The 18,495-nt window shown below is 46.1% G+C and overlaps 1 protein-coding gene across 1 annotated transcript; it reads right to left on the bottom strand.

Moving 5' to 3' along the window:
• Positions 1 to 7,096: 7,096 nt before the first annotated feature.
• On the bottom strand, positions 7,097 to 9,975 carry LOC307081423 (uncharacterized protein). Its single transcript, XM_079744591.1, has 6 exons — positions 9,661 to 9,975; positions 9,435 to 9,476; positions 8,200 to 8,316; positions 7,978 to 8,016; positions 7,573 to 7,650; positions 7,097 to 7,434 (listed from the first exon to the last, which is right to left on the bottom strand). Exons 1-6 carry the CDS (start codon positions 9,790 to 9,792, stop codon positions 7,390 to 7,392), a joined length of 453 nt encoding a protein of 150 aa, XP_079600717.1. The 5' UTR covers positions 9,793 to 9,975; the 3' UTR covers positions 7,097 to 7,389.
• Between the last annotated feature and the right edge of the window lie 8,520 nt (positions 9,976 to 18,495).

Below are 18,495 nucleotides of genomic sequence, written 5' to 3'. Positions count from 1 at the left end.
GCCAGGGCTTCAGCGAAAAGAGAAAGGTGTTCCGTTCAGAGAGTCAACAGATGAATAGTGTGAGGCCGCTGTCCCCTCCCACGGAGGGGAAGGTGGTGGTTAAGATAGGAGGATGTAGCAGCCGACAGACGTCAGCACAACACCCCAACTGGGAACGGAGGGCAACCTTGGGTGGGCCCGGGAAACAACTGAAATCAGTTGAGCAATGAGTCAAACCCTGGAACACGGCCAATCAGGGGGCAGCCTCTGAGCTGGAGAGACTGGGGGCTTCTGTGAGCTCTGATTCACACCCTGGAACAGGGATAACGTTTCCTGCTGAATGGACTTCTCTAGCCAGTGGCCACTCAAAGCTCTGTGCGATACTAACATTCACCCATTCATGCACACATTCACGCACCGCCGGCGGTGTCAGCCACGCAGGGCGACAGCCGGCTCGTCGGGAGCAGTCAGGGCGAGGCGTCTCACTCGGGGACGCCTCGACACTCCGCTAGGAGGAGCCGGGGATCGGACCAGCGACCTTTTGGTTACAAGTCAGCCCGCTCTGCCTCCTGAGCCACTGCCGCCCGCTACACTGCTGACCATCCAACGTGTGTATTCGTCCAGTGTCCTGAGCGTCTGTGTGTCCCGTGCGGGGGGGGGGGCGATGGAGCCCGCTGACGACAGCGTTAGCTACGAGTCCGCGGACGTGAGCACGGACACGGACACACTGTGTCACAGACACATTTATATTTAGGTTCTCTTTTTTTGCTATTAGTAAAGTACGTTTACATTTCTACATTGAGGGCGTTTAGCAGACACTTTTAACCAAAGCGACTTAGATATACAACAATATATCGCTGTCAGTACAGTAAGGATGGTTATAGAACCAAGTGCCAGGCACTAACCATCGCTAGGTTAACCCATTCCCCGTATGCAACAAAGATAGCTAGGGTAAGATGCTACACAACTAAGTACTATAATTAAGTGGCGGCTGGTGATCAAAAATGTTGGTGGGGCACAGTAATAGACAGGGCGTCTGGGGTCTGGGGCATTTGGCATCTGGCCATTCCACCAGCCATTGCTATTCAACCCATTGTTGTTATTCTGATATTGAGACAAATGATGATCACTGTCCTATAGTGTCCATTTTTTGTGAGTCTCAATGTCTAGTTCAAATGCAGTTAGAAATATGGGACAGTTGCTTGATTTTGTTTATATTTTACAGGCCGAAAGACTTAATATGTAACTTACTTGCTCCTTTTAAGTATAACATTGCTTGGGGAGTCCAATTCCTCCACTGAAAAGGGTGGAAAGTGCTTACAACTCCCTGCTAGTTAGCGATCTATCTCTTCTCTACATGTAGTTGTGTTGCGCAAATGCTGCTGAGGGAGGTAGCCTATTTGATTGATTCGCTGAATTGTCCAATCATGTGGTGATAACAAAAAAGAAAAGCGATACCATTGGCCTGGGGCGCACACTGGTGCCACCCGAGGGTGAATTTTCTTGCGCCAATGAAAAGCTGTCTCTGCTTGATAGACAGCAAAAAGTTAGAAAGCTTACATTGACTTCAACGTGGCCGGCGCCCCTGACTTGGAGGAGGGCTTTATTTCAAATGACCAATAACTAGCCTAGCCCAAATCATTGATGTTCAGACGCATTTAAATGGTTGCTGGCAGTGACAAGTATATTACACAATTAAACGAGGCTAAACGCTATGTATTTTTGTTGATTTATTTCGTATTGATAAAAGTTGGTTAATAGTTGGCAGATATATTCAAGTGAATATTTCACGGGGGGGCGGCGCCCTAGCGCCCTCTATTGACCCACCGCCACTGCTATAATTAAGTAAAACATACAATAAGTGCGTACATTAAAGGTCCCATGACATGCTGCCAGGTGTGGGCTGATTAACCGTTACAAGCCGTTTTGGAAATCTGTCCCTTATGACATCACAGGTGGGCGTGTCCACCTAGATGTGTGCTGGACAAATCAGTCTACCAGCCTACCCAGTGAACTATAGCAAACTTTGCTCATCTATCCGTAAATGGCTTGGAGCAGCTAATCAGCCCACACCTGGTGGCATGTCATGGGACCTTTAAGGCCCAATCCCGTTAAACCCCTTGGCCAAACCCTTAACCCTACCCCTACCCCTACCCCTTAAACCTACCCCTCAACGCTAACCCTACGAAATGGGACGACAACCCTTCAAGACACAGTTACAGTACGTCATTAGTAGTCGTTGACAGGGTTTTGATCGTTTTTTTGATCTTTTGATACAATATCTGTCTCTGGAATTTTACTGTGTAGTTTGAATGTCTTAGGAATGCAACCTTACCCACATGGAAAAACACGGTATGATTAGATAAGAATATCATTCATTCTCACAATCTGTTAGGAACTGCAATATTGCACATTATTTTGTATCAAACATTATACAAGATCAACATAATATATAAAACCAGAATAAACATAGAACTTGAGATAGTATGGCAACCATGTTAAACATAAAAGTCATGCAAACAAGAACCAGTAAGGGGGAAGGCTATGCCGAGTCCAGGTGAACTCTGAACAGTCTTGGGAACGCAGGAAGTAGTTAGAATGAAGTTTCCTCCACAATCATGGATCCGTTTGTTTTTTTTGTCCGTGTTTGTTATTCGTTGTAGTATTAGAATGTATTGCCATGATCAATCATGCCAGGAATTCATATTGTACAGTAATCTGATCATTTTGTGACACTTCGGGAGTTGTAATCAGTCTGCTGTCAATGTCGTTGCTGAACTGGTTATACTTATAGTTATAGTTTGAAGCCTTTCATTTAGGGAACAGCATTTGTTTTCAATGTTGGAATTTTTTTATTAGAGTGAGTCCTGGAAAACTTCGACACAGAACTATGCCAGTAATTCTGTATTTTTAACCGTTGTGGTTTGGTGTGTAGGCGGTGTCAGAAGGTCATTACTCTAATTTCTGTAATTACACATTCACACTTATTGTGATCTTGGTATGACTCACATTCGATTGTTTCCGACAAGATATGATCATTTCAGGCCTCTAGATTCACTTTCCCCTTCCCACTCTGGCAACACTGGTCCCAGGCCAAGAGATTCCAAGGAGAAAGACATCACTAGTTGACCCAGAGTATGACAAACACAATCATGTCTGCCTCAATCGTTTGAGATTTCGAGTCGTTTCTTCTAGATTTATATCAGTCTTGAGTACTTGTCTTGTGTACATATACACACATCTGGTGGTGGTAAGTGAGGTCCCTCCCCTTCACTGTAAGCGTCTTTGGTTCATTGAAAAGCGCTATACAAAATAAATGAAAATAATTTATTTTGTTGTGATAATGTGAGGTAACCGTGTGCTCTTCAGAAAACCCCCTCTTCACTGGGAAGTCCAGGGTCCTGTAGCCGTGACGACAGGCCTGTGGTGGGACAGCCCTGTGCACTCGGGGCAACCTGCTGCATGTACACACCTGCTGGAGGCAGCTGTGTGCATGCTGCTGGTGTGCACGTGCACGTCGCTGGTGCACGTGCGCAGACAGGCTGACTGTGATCAGTGATTCCAGAGGGTTCTGGTACGCTCCACCATGAATGGTATCATATGACGCCAGAGATGCCACGCCAGCGCTTTGTGCACCAGACCATTTCCGTTTTGCAAAATGGTCAATTCAGTGTGCAAACTCAATCCAGTCTGCAGCCGTCCCAGTCTGGCACTCTCACACCATCACCTCTCTTCTACATGATCAAATACGTCAGCTTCCTTCTTTAGGAAGTCTCTTGTTGCGTTACTTTGTGATCTCTTGATGCTTCCTACCTTTAGTCTTAAGTAATTCATGAGCCGATAGCATCAAGCGTTTGTGTTCCTCTACACACGCTGCTGGCAGTATGCTCCACAGTATTGTTTTAATTCCAATAACAAAAATGAAACACATGTATGAAACACTTGTATCATCTGTCCCCACTACTGCAACCTCCAGTAGGGGTTGCAGTAGTGGGGACAGATGACACGTTATTTTGGCTGCATGCAGTGACGGTAGTTTACCATCTGGGGGCGCTGTGCCTGTTATTGTAACCCATTTGTTGAGCAGCTCGCTCGCACATACATGGTCGGAGTTGATGACCTGCTTAGCATCTCTATGTTCAGACAGCTGGAGAGTGTGTCTTTAGACTCCATGTGCAACACAACCTTTTGCAGAAAAACAACAACATTGTTTTGACATGACAGGAAATTCTCAAGGGGAAATCTACTGTCTTGAGTGGTGCACCCTTTAACAGGGGGTTCACTGGAGCCACAAAACCTGCTGAGCACAGTCAGCCTCTAGATCCCGCCTCGTTCTCAGTCTCAGCAAAAACAGCTTGTGCCATCGTGCTGCAGAAGGGATTAATGATGTGCACCTCATCTCCTTCTGGGGTTCACGCCAGGTGACCATGTGGTCTTCAGAAAGCCCCTCTTCACTGGCATGTGGGCTGGTTCTCGCACGCTACCACCATCGTGCCAGGTGACCCTGATTACATGCATCTATCTACAGGCAGCTGCTCTTCCTCTGTGGTCTGGTGGATCACCTTCATGCCTGACTCGTATTTGCATTGATCAAACGTGATGAGCGACTTTCTCCAGAGAAATGTGAACCGCCCCACCTCCTTCTCCACGTCCTTCGTATGTGTGTGTGTGTGGTTGGTTAACTATTTATGTCTGTATATCTGTGTTCCTCCATTCCTGTCTGTGTGTATCTTTCCCTGTCAGTCTTTATTCCTGTTTGTGGATCAGCCGTCTAGCTTATGTTTATCCGAGACATACCGTGTTCACATTCAACATATCTGTTTGTAGTAACATTATATCTGTTGACTATTACTATTAAGACCTAAATAACAATCCACAGACGTGCACAGACCTGTGGCCCAAATGTACCGTTTACTACTCCGGTAACATTACCACACGTCATCGCGGATTTGCTCTCAGAGTTTAGTGAGGTATCAGCATTTATAAATATAGCTTTTTAGTTTAGTTTGTAGAGTTCGTTTAGATGGCAGGTGTTTGGAGGCAAAAACGGGAGGTAACCTCGCGATAATTAGATTGGTTGGGCGAGATTAGGTTTGCTGATGCATCAATCCTCTACCTGTCACTTGTCGCCAGAGGGCGCCATAGAGCTAAATGAGGACCAGGATAGTCATGGGACCTCTACGAATTGTCAAATCTCCTAACCTTTATCCCTCCTTCATTTACCTTTGTGGAAAACGTCATCGGGTCAAGGAAAGATGAAAAGGTGCTTCCTTTCGAAAATAGGAAAAGACAGAACTGTTTAAAATTAATTCGACTCCACTTTTCCTAACCACCGTCATTGCACGACGGCGAGTATTGCTCTACCTATACTATTGCTATACCTCTAGCGTCTCTTGCGTAGAACTACAGTTTTCCAAAGTTGGACTACAACAAGCGCTCTTTCGATCCAAGCGTTCTTGACGTAAGCCTATTGATTTCAACCAGGTTGTCGGCAACAGTGAGAATCACTGAGGTCGGACTTGGCCAACGGGAATATTTTGGGCCACTTGAATCACACATGAATCCCCACATGTGAATAAAAAGAGGCTCAATTTATGTTGAGGTTGAAATTAACTGCCCCCAGTAGTCTTTCTTAAATGTGAAGTCAGCGTTGTATTTTCTTACAGTGTTTATTGTGTGCTTAATAACCAGCAATAAATGAATTCATTTCGATTCAAATCATTTGTTTCTGGAATTTATCAATTGTATTTTCTTCTCTTCTCTCCTTCTGCTTTACCGCGTCTCTCATGCGTCTTCGGTAGTGTCGGTAAACTTCGTCAGTGGCATGTTGCTTTAAATATTGCCGCCGTAAAGGATTATGGGATACATACCACTATCTCCTTTCCTTTCGTAAAGGTTGCTCAGGGGCCTCTACGAATTCTCTTTTTTGCATAGGAAATGTCCTTTCCTAACAAGATGACCAGGAAGTAGGAGGAAAGGTGGTTCGAATTCTAAAAATGCTTAGGAAAGGAGCCTCGATGCTTCCTTTAACCCTCGTTTAGCATAGGTCACTCCTGTGCTTCCTTTGCAAAAATTAAGGAGAAAGTGGAATCCCATAATCCTTTACGGCGGCAATATTTAAAGCAACATGCCACCGACGAAGTTTACCGACTTTACGCGAAGACGCATGAGAGGCGCAGCAAAGCAGAAGAACAGAAGAGAAGAAAATAGCATTTATAGTAATGGATACCAATTCCAGAAACATTATTTGAATCGAAATTAATTAATTTATTGCTGGTTATTAAGCACACAATATATACCGTAAATGCCGACTTCACGTTTAAGAAAGACTACTAGGGGCAGTTAATTTCAACCTCAACATAAATTTAACCTCTTTTTTTTCACATGTGGGATTGAAGTGGCCCAAAATATTCCCGTTGGCCAATTCCGTCCTAAGTGATTCTCACTGTTGGTGACATCATGATTGCAAACAATAAGACAAGAATATGGATCGAAAGAGCACATGTTGTAGTCCAACTCCGGAAAACTATAGGTCCACGCTAGAGACGCTAGATGTCAGCAATACTCGCCGTCGCGCAAGGATGTTGGTTTGGAAAAGTGGAGTCTAACTCATTTTAAACAGTGCTGTCTTTTCCTATGTTCGAAAGGAGGCACCATTTCATCTCTCCTTGACCCGATGACGTTTTCCACAAAGGTTAAGGAAAGGAGGCTTAAAGTTTAGGAGATTTGACTATTCGTAGAGGCCCCAGGAGTAGGCTATGCTAAAGGAGGGTTAAGGATGCATCGAGGCTCCTTTTTAGAATTCGAACCACCTTTCCTCCAAGTACTTCTGGGTCATCTCCTTAGGAAAAAAAAAATCTATGCAAAAAAGAGAATTCGTAGAGATCAGAAACTGATCATTTTAGATAATGTATAATAGATTAAATGACAAGGGCACAAACAAATGTTTAGGTTTTGTGGTAAATTAATTAAGGACGATTTTTTTTAAAAGAGATGAGCAACAGGGAAATATTAGCAATTTAAATGGTGAAATAATAACAAGGCAGAAGCAGGTTCATTATGTGACTCAGTTTCCAAAACAAGACTTTTTTATTAAATAAAAATAATTTATTTGTAAATAAATAAATTACCATGAACGGTAGCAAATAATAGGTTCTTTAAGAACCAATAACCAGTGTCCACAAACTCTTTATAAATAAATGAATAAATAATAAATGAATAAATATTAAATAAGTAAATCAATTAATATAAAGAAAATAAATATTCATATGAGCTATATAAGATCTATGGCCCGTTAGTGGGAATACATTCTTGTGAGCTGCTTTTAAATAAAAATTTGAAAGTAGATGAGGTCTGGTAGGTTCAGCTGCGTCTGGATTGGTGGAATCAGCTGCGTCCTGATTGGTGGGTTCAGCTCCGTCCTGATTGGCTGTTTGTAGACAATCTGCTCTGTGCCTGGAGAGGACAGCATCATCATGTTAGGGTCGATCATCAATCCCACCGAGGTGGTGTTTGTTTAAGAGGAGTAGTTCAGCCTAGCGCTGCTGACCCAACCCCCTGGGGTCATAGGGTCACAAGGCCGCCTCCCCTTACCATCTGTAGGAACTGGTTCAGCTGGTAGACAAGCTCCGCATCCGTCCTGGGGAAGGACTCACAGGCCGGGCAGGGAGCCTGAGGGGAACAGACAGACCCGGTCACTAGGGGGTACGACCCATCACACTAAGGGGTATGACCCCTCACCCCTCAGTATGAACCCCTGTTCATGCTGTACTGTACTGTAGTTCATGTTTAGTACAACCTGTTCATACTGTACTGTACTGTAGTTCATGTTTAGTACAACCTGTTCATGCTGTACTGTACTGTAGTTCATGTTTAGTACAACCTGTTCATTCTGTACTGTACTGTTCTGTAGTTCATGTTTAGTACAACCTGTTCATACTGTACTGTCCTGTACATGATAATAACGCGTGTGCGAGGCTGGAGGCGGGCTCTACGTACCGTGGTGTGGCCAGGGTCTTTGCACTGGACAGACTTGCTCTGGAAAGACACAGGGGGAGGGAAGTGAGTAGGTGTGTGTGTGTGTGTGTGTGTGTGTGTGTGTGTGTGTGTGTGTGTGTGTGTGTGTGTGTGTGTGTGTGTGTGTGTGTGTGTGTGTGTGTGTGTGTGTGTGTGTGTGTGTGTGTGTGTGTGTGTGTGTGTGTGTGTGCGCGCGCGCCTCACCAGGCTTCTGCTTTCCAGACTGTTGAACAATTTCATGGCCGACTCATTCCGGGGCTGCGCCGTGGCGTTCTTAAGGTTTTCGCGGTAACAGGTGAGCGCCGCGACGCAGCATCCCAGCTGTGGGGACGAAACACGCTGATTAACGCTTACACATGTAGCCCTACGTTCTGAAACCTACAGCAAGTTCTGACTTTCCTTATGCTCAAGCGATCTTTCCGTGCGCTTTCCTGATCGACATCAAACTTTACGGAGAAAAGCCCCTGAAAGTGTCGCAGTGAAACGCGCTCCAACGATAAAGGACGCGCTTTCGCTTAGACAACGCTCTTTTCGGGAGGAAGCGTGTTGTGTTTGTGTGGTTAGCGGAGCTTTGCAAGTGCTTACTCATCACATGTCACGGGTGAGAGTGCAAGACGCTGAGAAACAACTCGCTGTCAGTTTGACAAGAAAACCTTCTTACCAGCAGCCGGCAAAACAGACCGTTCCACTGATTACCACGATGATGACGTTCCTACCCTGGTCCTTTCCCTCACCTTAACCACGACAAACCCTTACATTAACTTCACCCCCTTGACTTCAAAACCTAAAATTTATTTACTTAAACGTATCCATCTGTAACCTTATACCTAAACTTAACCATCTCGAACCTTATACCTAAACATAACCTTCTCTAACCTTAAACCTAAACATAACCTTCTCTAACCTTATACCTAAACATAACCTTCTCTAACCTTATACCTAAACGTAATCATCTCTAATCTTATACCTAAACTTTATCATCGCTAACCTTATAGCTAAACTTAACTTCTTAACGCTTCCTCCTGTTGTACACTCTGCATTTGTACTCTAAATAATGTATGTATGAATACTGTTTTTGCTCATTATTATCCTCTTCTTTTAAGAAATAAACGATTTGATAACCTTTTGATAACACATTTTAATAAACCATGCTGATTGATTTTAAATAGGTTATTGATTATATAACAATAATTCAGTTTCAGCTTTGTTTAAAGGTAATTATCAAATCAAATATGAGGTTATTATGTACAAAGTGATAGGTATCTTTGAGTACCTTAAAGTGCCACATACAAATGTATTCATGCTATTACCATAACTAATCTGAGCCCAACTCCCCCTCCACCGTAAGATACAACCGTCATGTTGAGATATGTCTTCAAGCGTCTAATGTATGCAACGAATATCAATGACTCAGATCTGCATCCCGGCTGAGATCTTACCTTGATATTCAGCGACAAATGGTTCAGTTTGGAATCAATAGTCTGCAGAACAAGGAGAAATACACTCTGTTAGCCCCAATCCAAAACAAGGAGAAAGAGAATACATTAAAGCCACTCCAAAACAAGGAGAAACCGACTCTGTTAAAGACACTCTGTTAGAGCCACTCCAAAACAAAGTCAAAGAAGCGGACAGACTTTGAAAATACATTTCAAAATAAGAGCGTACCTGGAGGCCGGCGGTGGTTTGGAAGGACCTGAGGAGCACCTGCGTCTCACAAATTTTTCTGGCCAGGTCTTTGCATGGCACCGGCGCCACCATCGCTACCGCCACGCAACACAGCAACACAACCAGCTGCATGCCGTCAGATCAGAGGAGTCTACAGTAGTGGTGCTGAGATACTTGTGCTGAGATACTTGTGCTGAGATACTTGTGCTGAGATACTTGTGCTGAGACACTTGCGCTGAGATACTGGCCAGGTGGGGGACCTACCTGTTTTTATAGCCATCCCGGCTCAGAGCTGGAACACAGAAACCTGCAACGTCGTTGTGAGCTTTTCCACCGGCAGTCCCCACGACGCGCTACGAGAGTGGAGCTCCTCGTGCACGCGGCCGGGCACTGCAGTGTGTGAGTGCGTTCGCATACAGGAAATGAGAGGAAGACCACACACTTCCCATTTTCAGTTTGAACACATTGCGTCGTGATCTCACTGGCGGTGGGTGCCGTTTGTGTGTCAGGGCACCTACAGGCACTGACACCTACACAGACAGGAACACAGACCAAGCTCAGCAGGACATCCTGATTGTGTATACATAAGTCATTCCGGCCGGGGGAAGGCTATCATTGGTCAACAATTTACTATTAATTGTATTTATTAAATTTAACCACAGAATGAACCTCGGTGACTCACTTCCTGTTTCCGAGACTCTTGGCCATTCAGCCGAGAGGAGAAGCAGAAGTGATCATTGATTATCATTGGTCAACGATTTACAATTGATTTTATTTATTAGATTCAACCGCAGCATGAACCTCGGTGACTCACTTTCTGTTTCCATCTCTCGGCCATTCAGCCGAGAGGAGAAGCAGAAGTGGTCGATCCACGTTGATCTGTCTCACTCTCTCACTGTGCGGCTCTCATCACAGCTCAGTCTGCGGTCGTGGGAAGAGAGAGACAACTCGCCCAGAGAGAACGAGGCTGGTTTCTATGACAGTGAATGCAGGTGACCACTGACCCTTGAAGGAGTGCCCAAGAAAACGAAGTGGAATTACCAGAAACCTAACGATATGATGGTCCATTAATAATGAAACAAACAGGGCCTGGTCCTAGTCTGGAAAGGGAGCGTGGAGACCTGGGGGAACCCTGACGCAAGCACCTCCGGGTGACGGAGCTGGCAGCAGTGGAACGAGAAAATCCCTTCCTCTGAGGTGCGCAGAGGCTGAGCGGAGAGCTTCAGTAGGTAGCGTCCCAACCTCCCCCTTCGCGGTATGACTCGGCAACCCCCACCCCACCCCATTGTCTGATGAAACGGGGGAGGGAGTTGGAGGAGGGGGACTGGGGCAGCGGACCGGCCAGCGTCTGAGGTCCTGGAGCCTGATTAGCTACGACCTCTCTGAACAACCTCGCTTGAGTCTGGGTGTGGTCCCAATGTCTGTTCAGTCGACGGCTGAGAGAGTCAGTAGTATAACATCACACATGCAGGGCCGTGTGGTCACGGTGTGACTCTGTGGCGAGAGTGCGAAACGCCAGTAGTAGAGTATAAGAGCGGTGTGAGGCTCGGGTTACAAGGTGAACACACCTGCTTCTCCTACTCTGATCCTTCTAGCTCTTCCTTCTTCTGGAAGATGAATGACTTGTGGAAGTCTTGTGAGAATACTTTTTTTAAGAAAGATGCTTTTTTTTTTTGGCGGATTACGTTTATATTTACATTTAGGGTATTTAGCAGGGGCTTTTTTCCAAAGCCACTTACAATAAGTATATTTGTCACCGCAGCGGAGTCAGTTGACCGGTTGGACATGAGGGGGAGGGTTATTGGAGTAGGATTATGGTTCTGATGATGTGCATTATTCAGCAGTGCAGTCAGGTGTGGGGGAGCACAACCACTACTAGTACTGCCGGCAGTACGGTCTTTTCCTCACCGCAGTTTCCTCTCTGTGTCAGAAGTCGCATTTCCGTACGCATGCGGTGGTGCTGCAAGTTGCGTTGGATAAAGGCGTCTGATAACCGCCCTGAATGTAAATCTAACAACCTTAGTTGACATACTTGTTTTAGCACTCAGCAGTCAGCAGTGCACCATTCCTACAATGGAGTCCAACATGTTTGGGTTATGGCATTAAGATGTACAGAAACGTATCTTTCCACTGGCCTATCTTTACCTATGCTTGGATCAATACGTTGATTGTAGTGTGAGGAGGGCCATGACATCATGGCGACATCTCGATTCTTCCATGCTGTCGGTGGAGCTTTTCCCTGACTATTTATAGTTTGACACACCCCTCTTTCACTTTGAGCTGCTAATGTCCGTTCATAAAATGACTGAACACTTTCACCATGTTACTCATCTGGGCCCTGGTGACATCTCTCTGTGTGTGCTGATGACCTGATCGCTGAGGGCAGTTTCCGCCGACTGGAGTTCCCACAGCATGTAGGGCCGGATCTGAGCTGGGGGGGGGAAACATACCGATAAGAGTGAAACTGAGCAGCTTCGATGAGTCACGTCCCAGGGGAAAGGTAAGGGTAAAGGAAAAAAGATCAAAACAGTTAAAAAAAAATATGGACTGCATTCATACAGCGCACCAGTGGCCACACAACGCGCTTTACAATACTGCCTCACATTCACCCATTCATGCACACATTCACACACTGACGTCGGTGTCTGTCATGCAAGGCGACAGCCAGCTCGTCGGGAGCAGCCAGTGTGAGGCGTCTCGCTCAGGGACACCTCGACACTCAGCTAGGAGGAGCCGGGGATCGCACTAGCAACCTTCGGTTCCCAGCCAACCCACTCTACCCCCTGGGCCACATGCCGGCACAAGACTTACACAAAGTGACACCAAAGGAATACTTTGAGAAACATAAATAACTTTATTCATGTTCGATGCAAAACGACGGTACAAAAACACAGAGAGCGTATTGAGACGTATTTACAGGCTGCGTCCGCAGGTTGCCATGGCAGCCGGATGGAGCGATGGGGAGCCACAAGGGGGCAGGGGGGGGGAATCACCATTCCTAACAGAGGTGATTGTTAGATATGGGACGATGGCTTTGAATTGTGCATCTGTCTGTCTGTGAGTGAGTGACAGAGAGAAAGAGTGAGTGACAGAGAGAGTTAGTGACAGAGAGAGAGAAAGAGTGAGTGACAGAGCGAGAGTGAGTGACAGAGAGAGAGAAAGAGAGTGAGAGAGAAAGAGAGTGAGTGACAGAGAGAGAGAGAGTGAGTGACAGAGCGAGAGTGAGTGACAGAGAGAGAGAAAGAGAGTGAGAGAGAAAGAGAGTGAGTGACAGAGAGAGAGAGAGTGAGTGACAGAGCGAGAGTGAGTGACAGAGAGAGAGAAAGAGAGTGAGAGAGAAAGAGAGTGAGTGACAGAGAGAGAGAGAGTCAGTGACAGAGCGAGAGTGAGTGACAGAGAGAGAGAAAGAGAGTGAGAGAGAAAGAGAGTGAGTGACAGAGAGAGAGAGAGTGAGTGACAGAGCGAGAGTGAGTGACAGAGAGAGAGAAAGAGAGTGAGAGAGAAAGAGAGTGAGTGACAGAGAGAGAGAGAGTGAGTGACAGAGCGAGAGTGAGTGACAGAGAGAGAGAAAGAGAGTGAGAGAGAAAGAGAGTGAGTGACAGAGAGAGAGAGAGTGAGTGACAGAGCGAGAGTGAGTGACAGAGAGTAAGTCAGTGAATTAATGAGAGTGCGGGAGAGAGTAAGTGAGTGAGTGACAGAGAGAGAGGGAGGGAGAGTGTTAATGAGTGAGTGAAAGAGAGAATGAGTGAAGAAGAGAGAGTTTGAGTGAGAGGGTGAGTGATTGTGTGAGTGAGAGAGACAAAGAGTGAGTGAAATAGAGAATGAGTGAGCGAGCTGTCGTGGCAATTTCTCTATCAGATATTGCGTCTAAGATAGGTGAGATATTTAGATGCAAAAAGCACACAATACTTGTAGGCAATTGCTGGTCATATATATTTGTAATAAAAGTATGAACAAAGATACATCACAACATGCATCAACAAACAACATAACAGGCATACACTACAATAATCTGAGGCCTCAGATGGGAGTTCGCCCTGCGTCTTACTTCATTCTCTAAAGGTATGCTAGGAGAAGTCCCCTGAGTGGCTAAAGTTAGGAGTTCTTATACACTTAGGTTGGGTTCTGGAGGGGAGCTGTACCCCAATAAACCAAAAGCCTTTGTTTACCAGATGGTAATCTTTACAATCGAAGCTCCCCAGGATGCCATTGAAGGGGGTCGCGGCCGCGCCATGTAACCTTTTGCTTCCTCGACACTAGGAGGAACAGGCCCACACATCAAAGTATTGCATGGAAACCGATTACATTATAAAGAAGAAGAGAAAGAGGCAGGCAATAAAATGCATCACACGAAACTCAAAAGGTTTACACTTTAGATGACCCACAAGGAGAGTAGAAGGCAGGCAATATATGCATCACACAAAATAGTAACAAAACTTAAGTTCATAGATAGACAAAAACGTAACAACATGTAGATTTTCCATCACAATCCCCCCTTTGATTATTTATAATCACAAAATCATGCAACCCTTAGGATTAAAAAAATTATCACTTAATCAAAACATGCATATGTTCACAATCTACTATGTCTGACCATGGCCTTCCAGAACAGATATTTATATCACCCTTCGCTTTTACGGAAGGTAGTAGAAAATCACCTAACATCACCTGGAAAAAAAAACTTCTATCACACTATCAATCCCATCAGATAGTGGTCCAGGCTGGTGGCCATTCTGAAAGATGTCGATTCGGGCCCCATCTCTCCCCAGGCCAGAGACAGTCTTTTGGGCCTGGTTCTGACGTGATTGTGTGTAAGGGTGAGTTACTAGCACTTCACCCTGGTTTCAGTGTTGGGGTGACGGCAAAGGGGGTTGTGGCGGAAGTGACCTTTGTTGTTGGTGATGGTGCCCGCTTGCAGTGGCTGGCGTGGGTCCGGGTAGCACTCTTAGCTACCTTGCTGTGAAAGGTTACAACCACCTTGGTGAATTCCAGGCACGTCACCGATAGTATTCCATGCATCGTGGAGTTGCCCTTCCTTGGGCTGTATCTGCAGTTGCATTGGCTTGTTGTCCCGCAGACGTTGTTCTCTACGGGACAATTCTTCCTCTCTACTGTCCCGCCACTCCGAGGGTGGTACGCACAATTGTTGCATGTGTCAATTCTGTTGGATGACTTTTAAAAACATTTCTTTAACCTTCAACTTCTCTACTTGTCTAGGCATCTTTAAACCACTTTTACCACTAATAATAACCACTAATAACTCTCAAACCTTTCAGATGTACTTCTCAGAAACTATCACACAATCTATACACACTCCTAGTAACACATTAGATCTTGTCTCTTCGTGAATGCTGTGTCTAGTGCGATACTTTCCGTACACTTCTCTTCTCTCCATCCGCCTGGACAAGCCTCCACCTCTCTCTCTGCTTCCTGCCTCTCGTCCGCATCACGGGCTGTCCTTTGAAGTGCCTGTCCCCACGTCTCTCCCGTCTCTGGGACCCTCCTTTGTCTCTTTGTTCAGGCCACTTCCTTGTGGCTACGCAGACACCATGGAGGCCACCGCTCTGGTGCTGTTGGTCCTGCTGGACTGTCTATTTGTGTCGTCCAGCAGACCGTCCCGTAGCTCTTCAGGTGGGCCTCCCACGGTCTGTAACTTCACAACGTCTGATGTAGAGGAGTCGTGACGTGGGGTATTTGCACTGGATTGGGCCACTGGTGGGGCTGAGAGCAGCAGGAGGAGGAGGAGCGTTGTCCAGGTCCGGATCTATTTGAACACAACTAGATGCAGGTTATCTTTCTCCCCACCCCTTTCCTTATCTTGTCTTGCCTTACGTTCTCATCTATCTGTCTTCTCCTACCATAAAACATACTTCTTCCAATCTTTCTCATACATTCATTAATTCACCTTCTTGCCATTTTGCCATAAAACATTAACAAAATATCATAATATCAAAAATCTGCATTCTCAATATTAGGCAACACACTTCTGTTGTCCCCGTCACGTTGTCAGTCGGGGGTCAGTCGGGGTCAGTCGGGGTCAGTCGGTTGTGTGATATGGTTGACCATTAAACTGGTTGTGATAGATTGCAATAATGGAGTATCCACTGTCTACAATAGCCCGTTGTTTAAAATACAATATACTGAAATATTGTCCCTCAGGACCATGCGGGTCTGGTATCCTATCACCTTCGTTGCACAACCCCCCCCCCCCCTAGCTGATCAGGTCCCGTAAGGCTGGTGTGAACCACACAACAATCATTTGAATGTGGTGCTTGTGTGCGCTGTGACGCTGAGCCTACCATTTCGCGTGTTTGTGTTTTGGTGCTCATACCTCCTGCTTGGACCTGGCCTGCTCCTGCGTCCTGTCAATGCGAATGCCCCCTTCCACATCTGCCTCAAGGATGATTCACAGTCACTTCACGGGAAGGTGCGAACTGCCAGCCAGCCCTTCCATTGTCTTTGTCAATTCTTTTGGGAAAATCGTTGAACCAATGATCCATGGCGCCACAACGAAAGAAGACCTGCGTCTGTGCTCCCCCACTTTCCTGTGGTCGTCCTTGCCGTCCGGCGTCTCCACGAACATTATATCAGCATGTCGCCTTGAATGTCGCCTTGAATGCGACCCCACCGTAGGCCCAGTTTGACTTGGCGCACTTCGCCGTTGGGTGATGGGCCATTTCCAGAATGGCTGTAGCGAGGGATTCCCCTCCCCTCCGGGAGACATTCTGCTATGTCCTTAATGTCACTGGGTCTCCATGCACGGAAAACGTATGGCGGACTGCCATAACCCCTGTTGCGCTGTTAGCGGGTGCTTCCTCCTTTGCTGTGAGGTCTGGATAGAGGTTGAATGATGGAGCTCCGGCCTGGGCGTTGTCGTCATACGGTGGAGGTGAAGGGGGATTTGCACGCGGTCCGCCGGTGCAGTCCAGGTCCGGGTCTACATCTCGGGTGAAATTGAGATTAAAAATCCCTACGCTCTCTGTCCCTGGCTGATTTCTTTTTCTATCCTGGCCCTCTCTTTCCCACAAATAAAATGTACAACAACATAATTTAAAACTTTTCTTTTCCTTCTCTGACTCCAACAACCGTTTTAAGCTAAAACTCCCCATCTCAGGAAAAGCCCAGTTTATAGCAATATTTTAAAGTCTCCAGAGCCACTTCACCATGTTTCTCCCCATCTATTATCTATTTTTAGATCCATACACGCTAGTTACTATTATCTAATATCACCGTAACCTCCTTGTTACTACACATATATACATATTTATTAACGAATGTATACCTATTATTATTAATTTATATATATGACCCCAACAGCGCTTAATGGGTTTCCCTTTTCCCTTTTTTTGAGATCAGCGGAAACCACGAATAGGGCTGGTTCTGCATGCAGTGGTGTGCGTTTGTTATCAGTGTGTCAGTTATTGACCGCGGTCCCTCTTGCAGCAAGTCCCGTGAATAAAAGCACCCTGGTGCGCGTATAACACACGAGTATGCTTGTATCATGGGGCTTGCACCGGAGGTAACCGTGAGGCCTATGTCGGTGCAAATGACACTCAGCCCCAGGCGACATATTAAATCTAGCTGATCAGGTCCCGTAAGGCTGGTGTGAACCACACAACAATCATTTGGATGTGGTGCTTGTGTGCGCTGTGACGCTGAGCCTACCATTTCGCGTGTTTGTGTTTTGGTGCTCATACCTCCTGCTTGGACCTGGCCTGCTCCTGCGTCCTGTCAATGCGAATGCCCCCTTCCACATCTGCCTCAAGGATGATTCACAGTCACTTCACGGGAAGGTGCGAACTGCCAGCCAGCCCTTCCATTGTCTTTGTCAATTCTTTTGGGAAAATCGTTGAACCAATGATCCATGGCGCCACAACGAAAGAAGACCTGCGTCTGTGCTCCCCCACTTTCCTGTGGTCGTCCTTGCCGTCCGGCGTCTCCACGAACATTATATCAGCATGTCGCCTTGAATGTCGCCTTGAATGCGACCCCACCGTAGGCCCAGTTTGACTTGGCGCACTTCGCCGTTGGGTGATGGGCCATTTCCAGAATGGCTGTAGCGAGGGATTCCCCTCCCCTCCGGGAGACATTCTGCTATGTCCTTAATGTCACTGGGTCTCCATGCACGGAAACGTATGGCGGACTGCCATAACCCCTGTTGCGCTGTTAGCGGGTGCTTCCTCCTTTGCTGTGAGGTCTGGATAGAGGTTGAATGATGGAGCTCCGGCCTGGGCGTTGTCGTCATACGGTGGAGGTGAAGGGGGATTTGCACGCGGTCCGCCGGTGCAGTCCAGGTCCGGGTCTACATCTCGGGTGAAATTGAGATTAAAAATCCCTACGCTCTCTGTCCCTGGCTGATTTCTTTTTCTATCCTGGCCCTCTCTTTCCCACAAATAAAATGTACAACAACATAATTTAAAACTTTTCTTTTCCTTCTCTGACTCCAACAACCGTTTTAAGCTAAAACTCCCCATCTCAGGAAAAGCCCAGTTTATAGCAATATTTTAAAGTCTCCAGAGCCACTTCACCATGTTTCTCCCCATCTATTATCTATTTTTAGATCCATACACGCTAGTTACTATTATCTAATATCACCGTAACCTCCTTGTTACTACACATATATACATATTTATTAACGAATGTATACCTATTATTATTAATTTATATATATGACCCCAACAGCGCTTAATGGGTTTCCCTTTTCCCTTTTTTTGAGATCAGCGGAAACCACGAATAGCTGACACTGCAGACGGCCTGGGTGTCATGGCCCCCCACCCCATTAACCAGTCTAACCCGCCCCCCCCCCCCCCCCCTTACACACTTATTGTATGTCGT

Source organism: Pollachius pollachius, assembly GCF_949987615.1.
Source record: "Pollachius pollachius genome assembly, chromosome: 10".
Lineage (NCBI taxonomy): Eukaryota > Metazoa > Chordata > Actinopteri > Gadiformes > Gadidae > Pollachius > Pollachius pollachius.
Note: the sequence above shows the minus strand (reverse complement) of the source record. Positions and strands in the feature narration are given on the sequence as shown.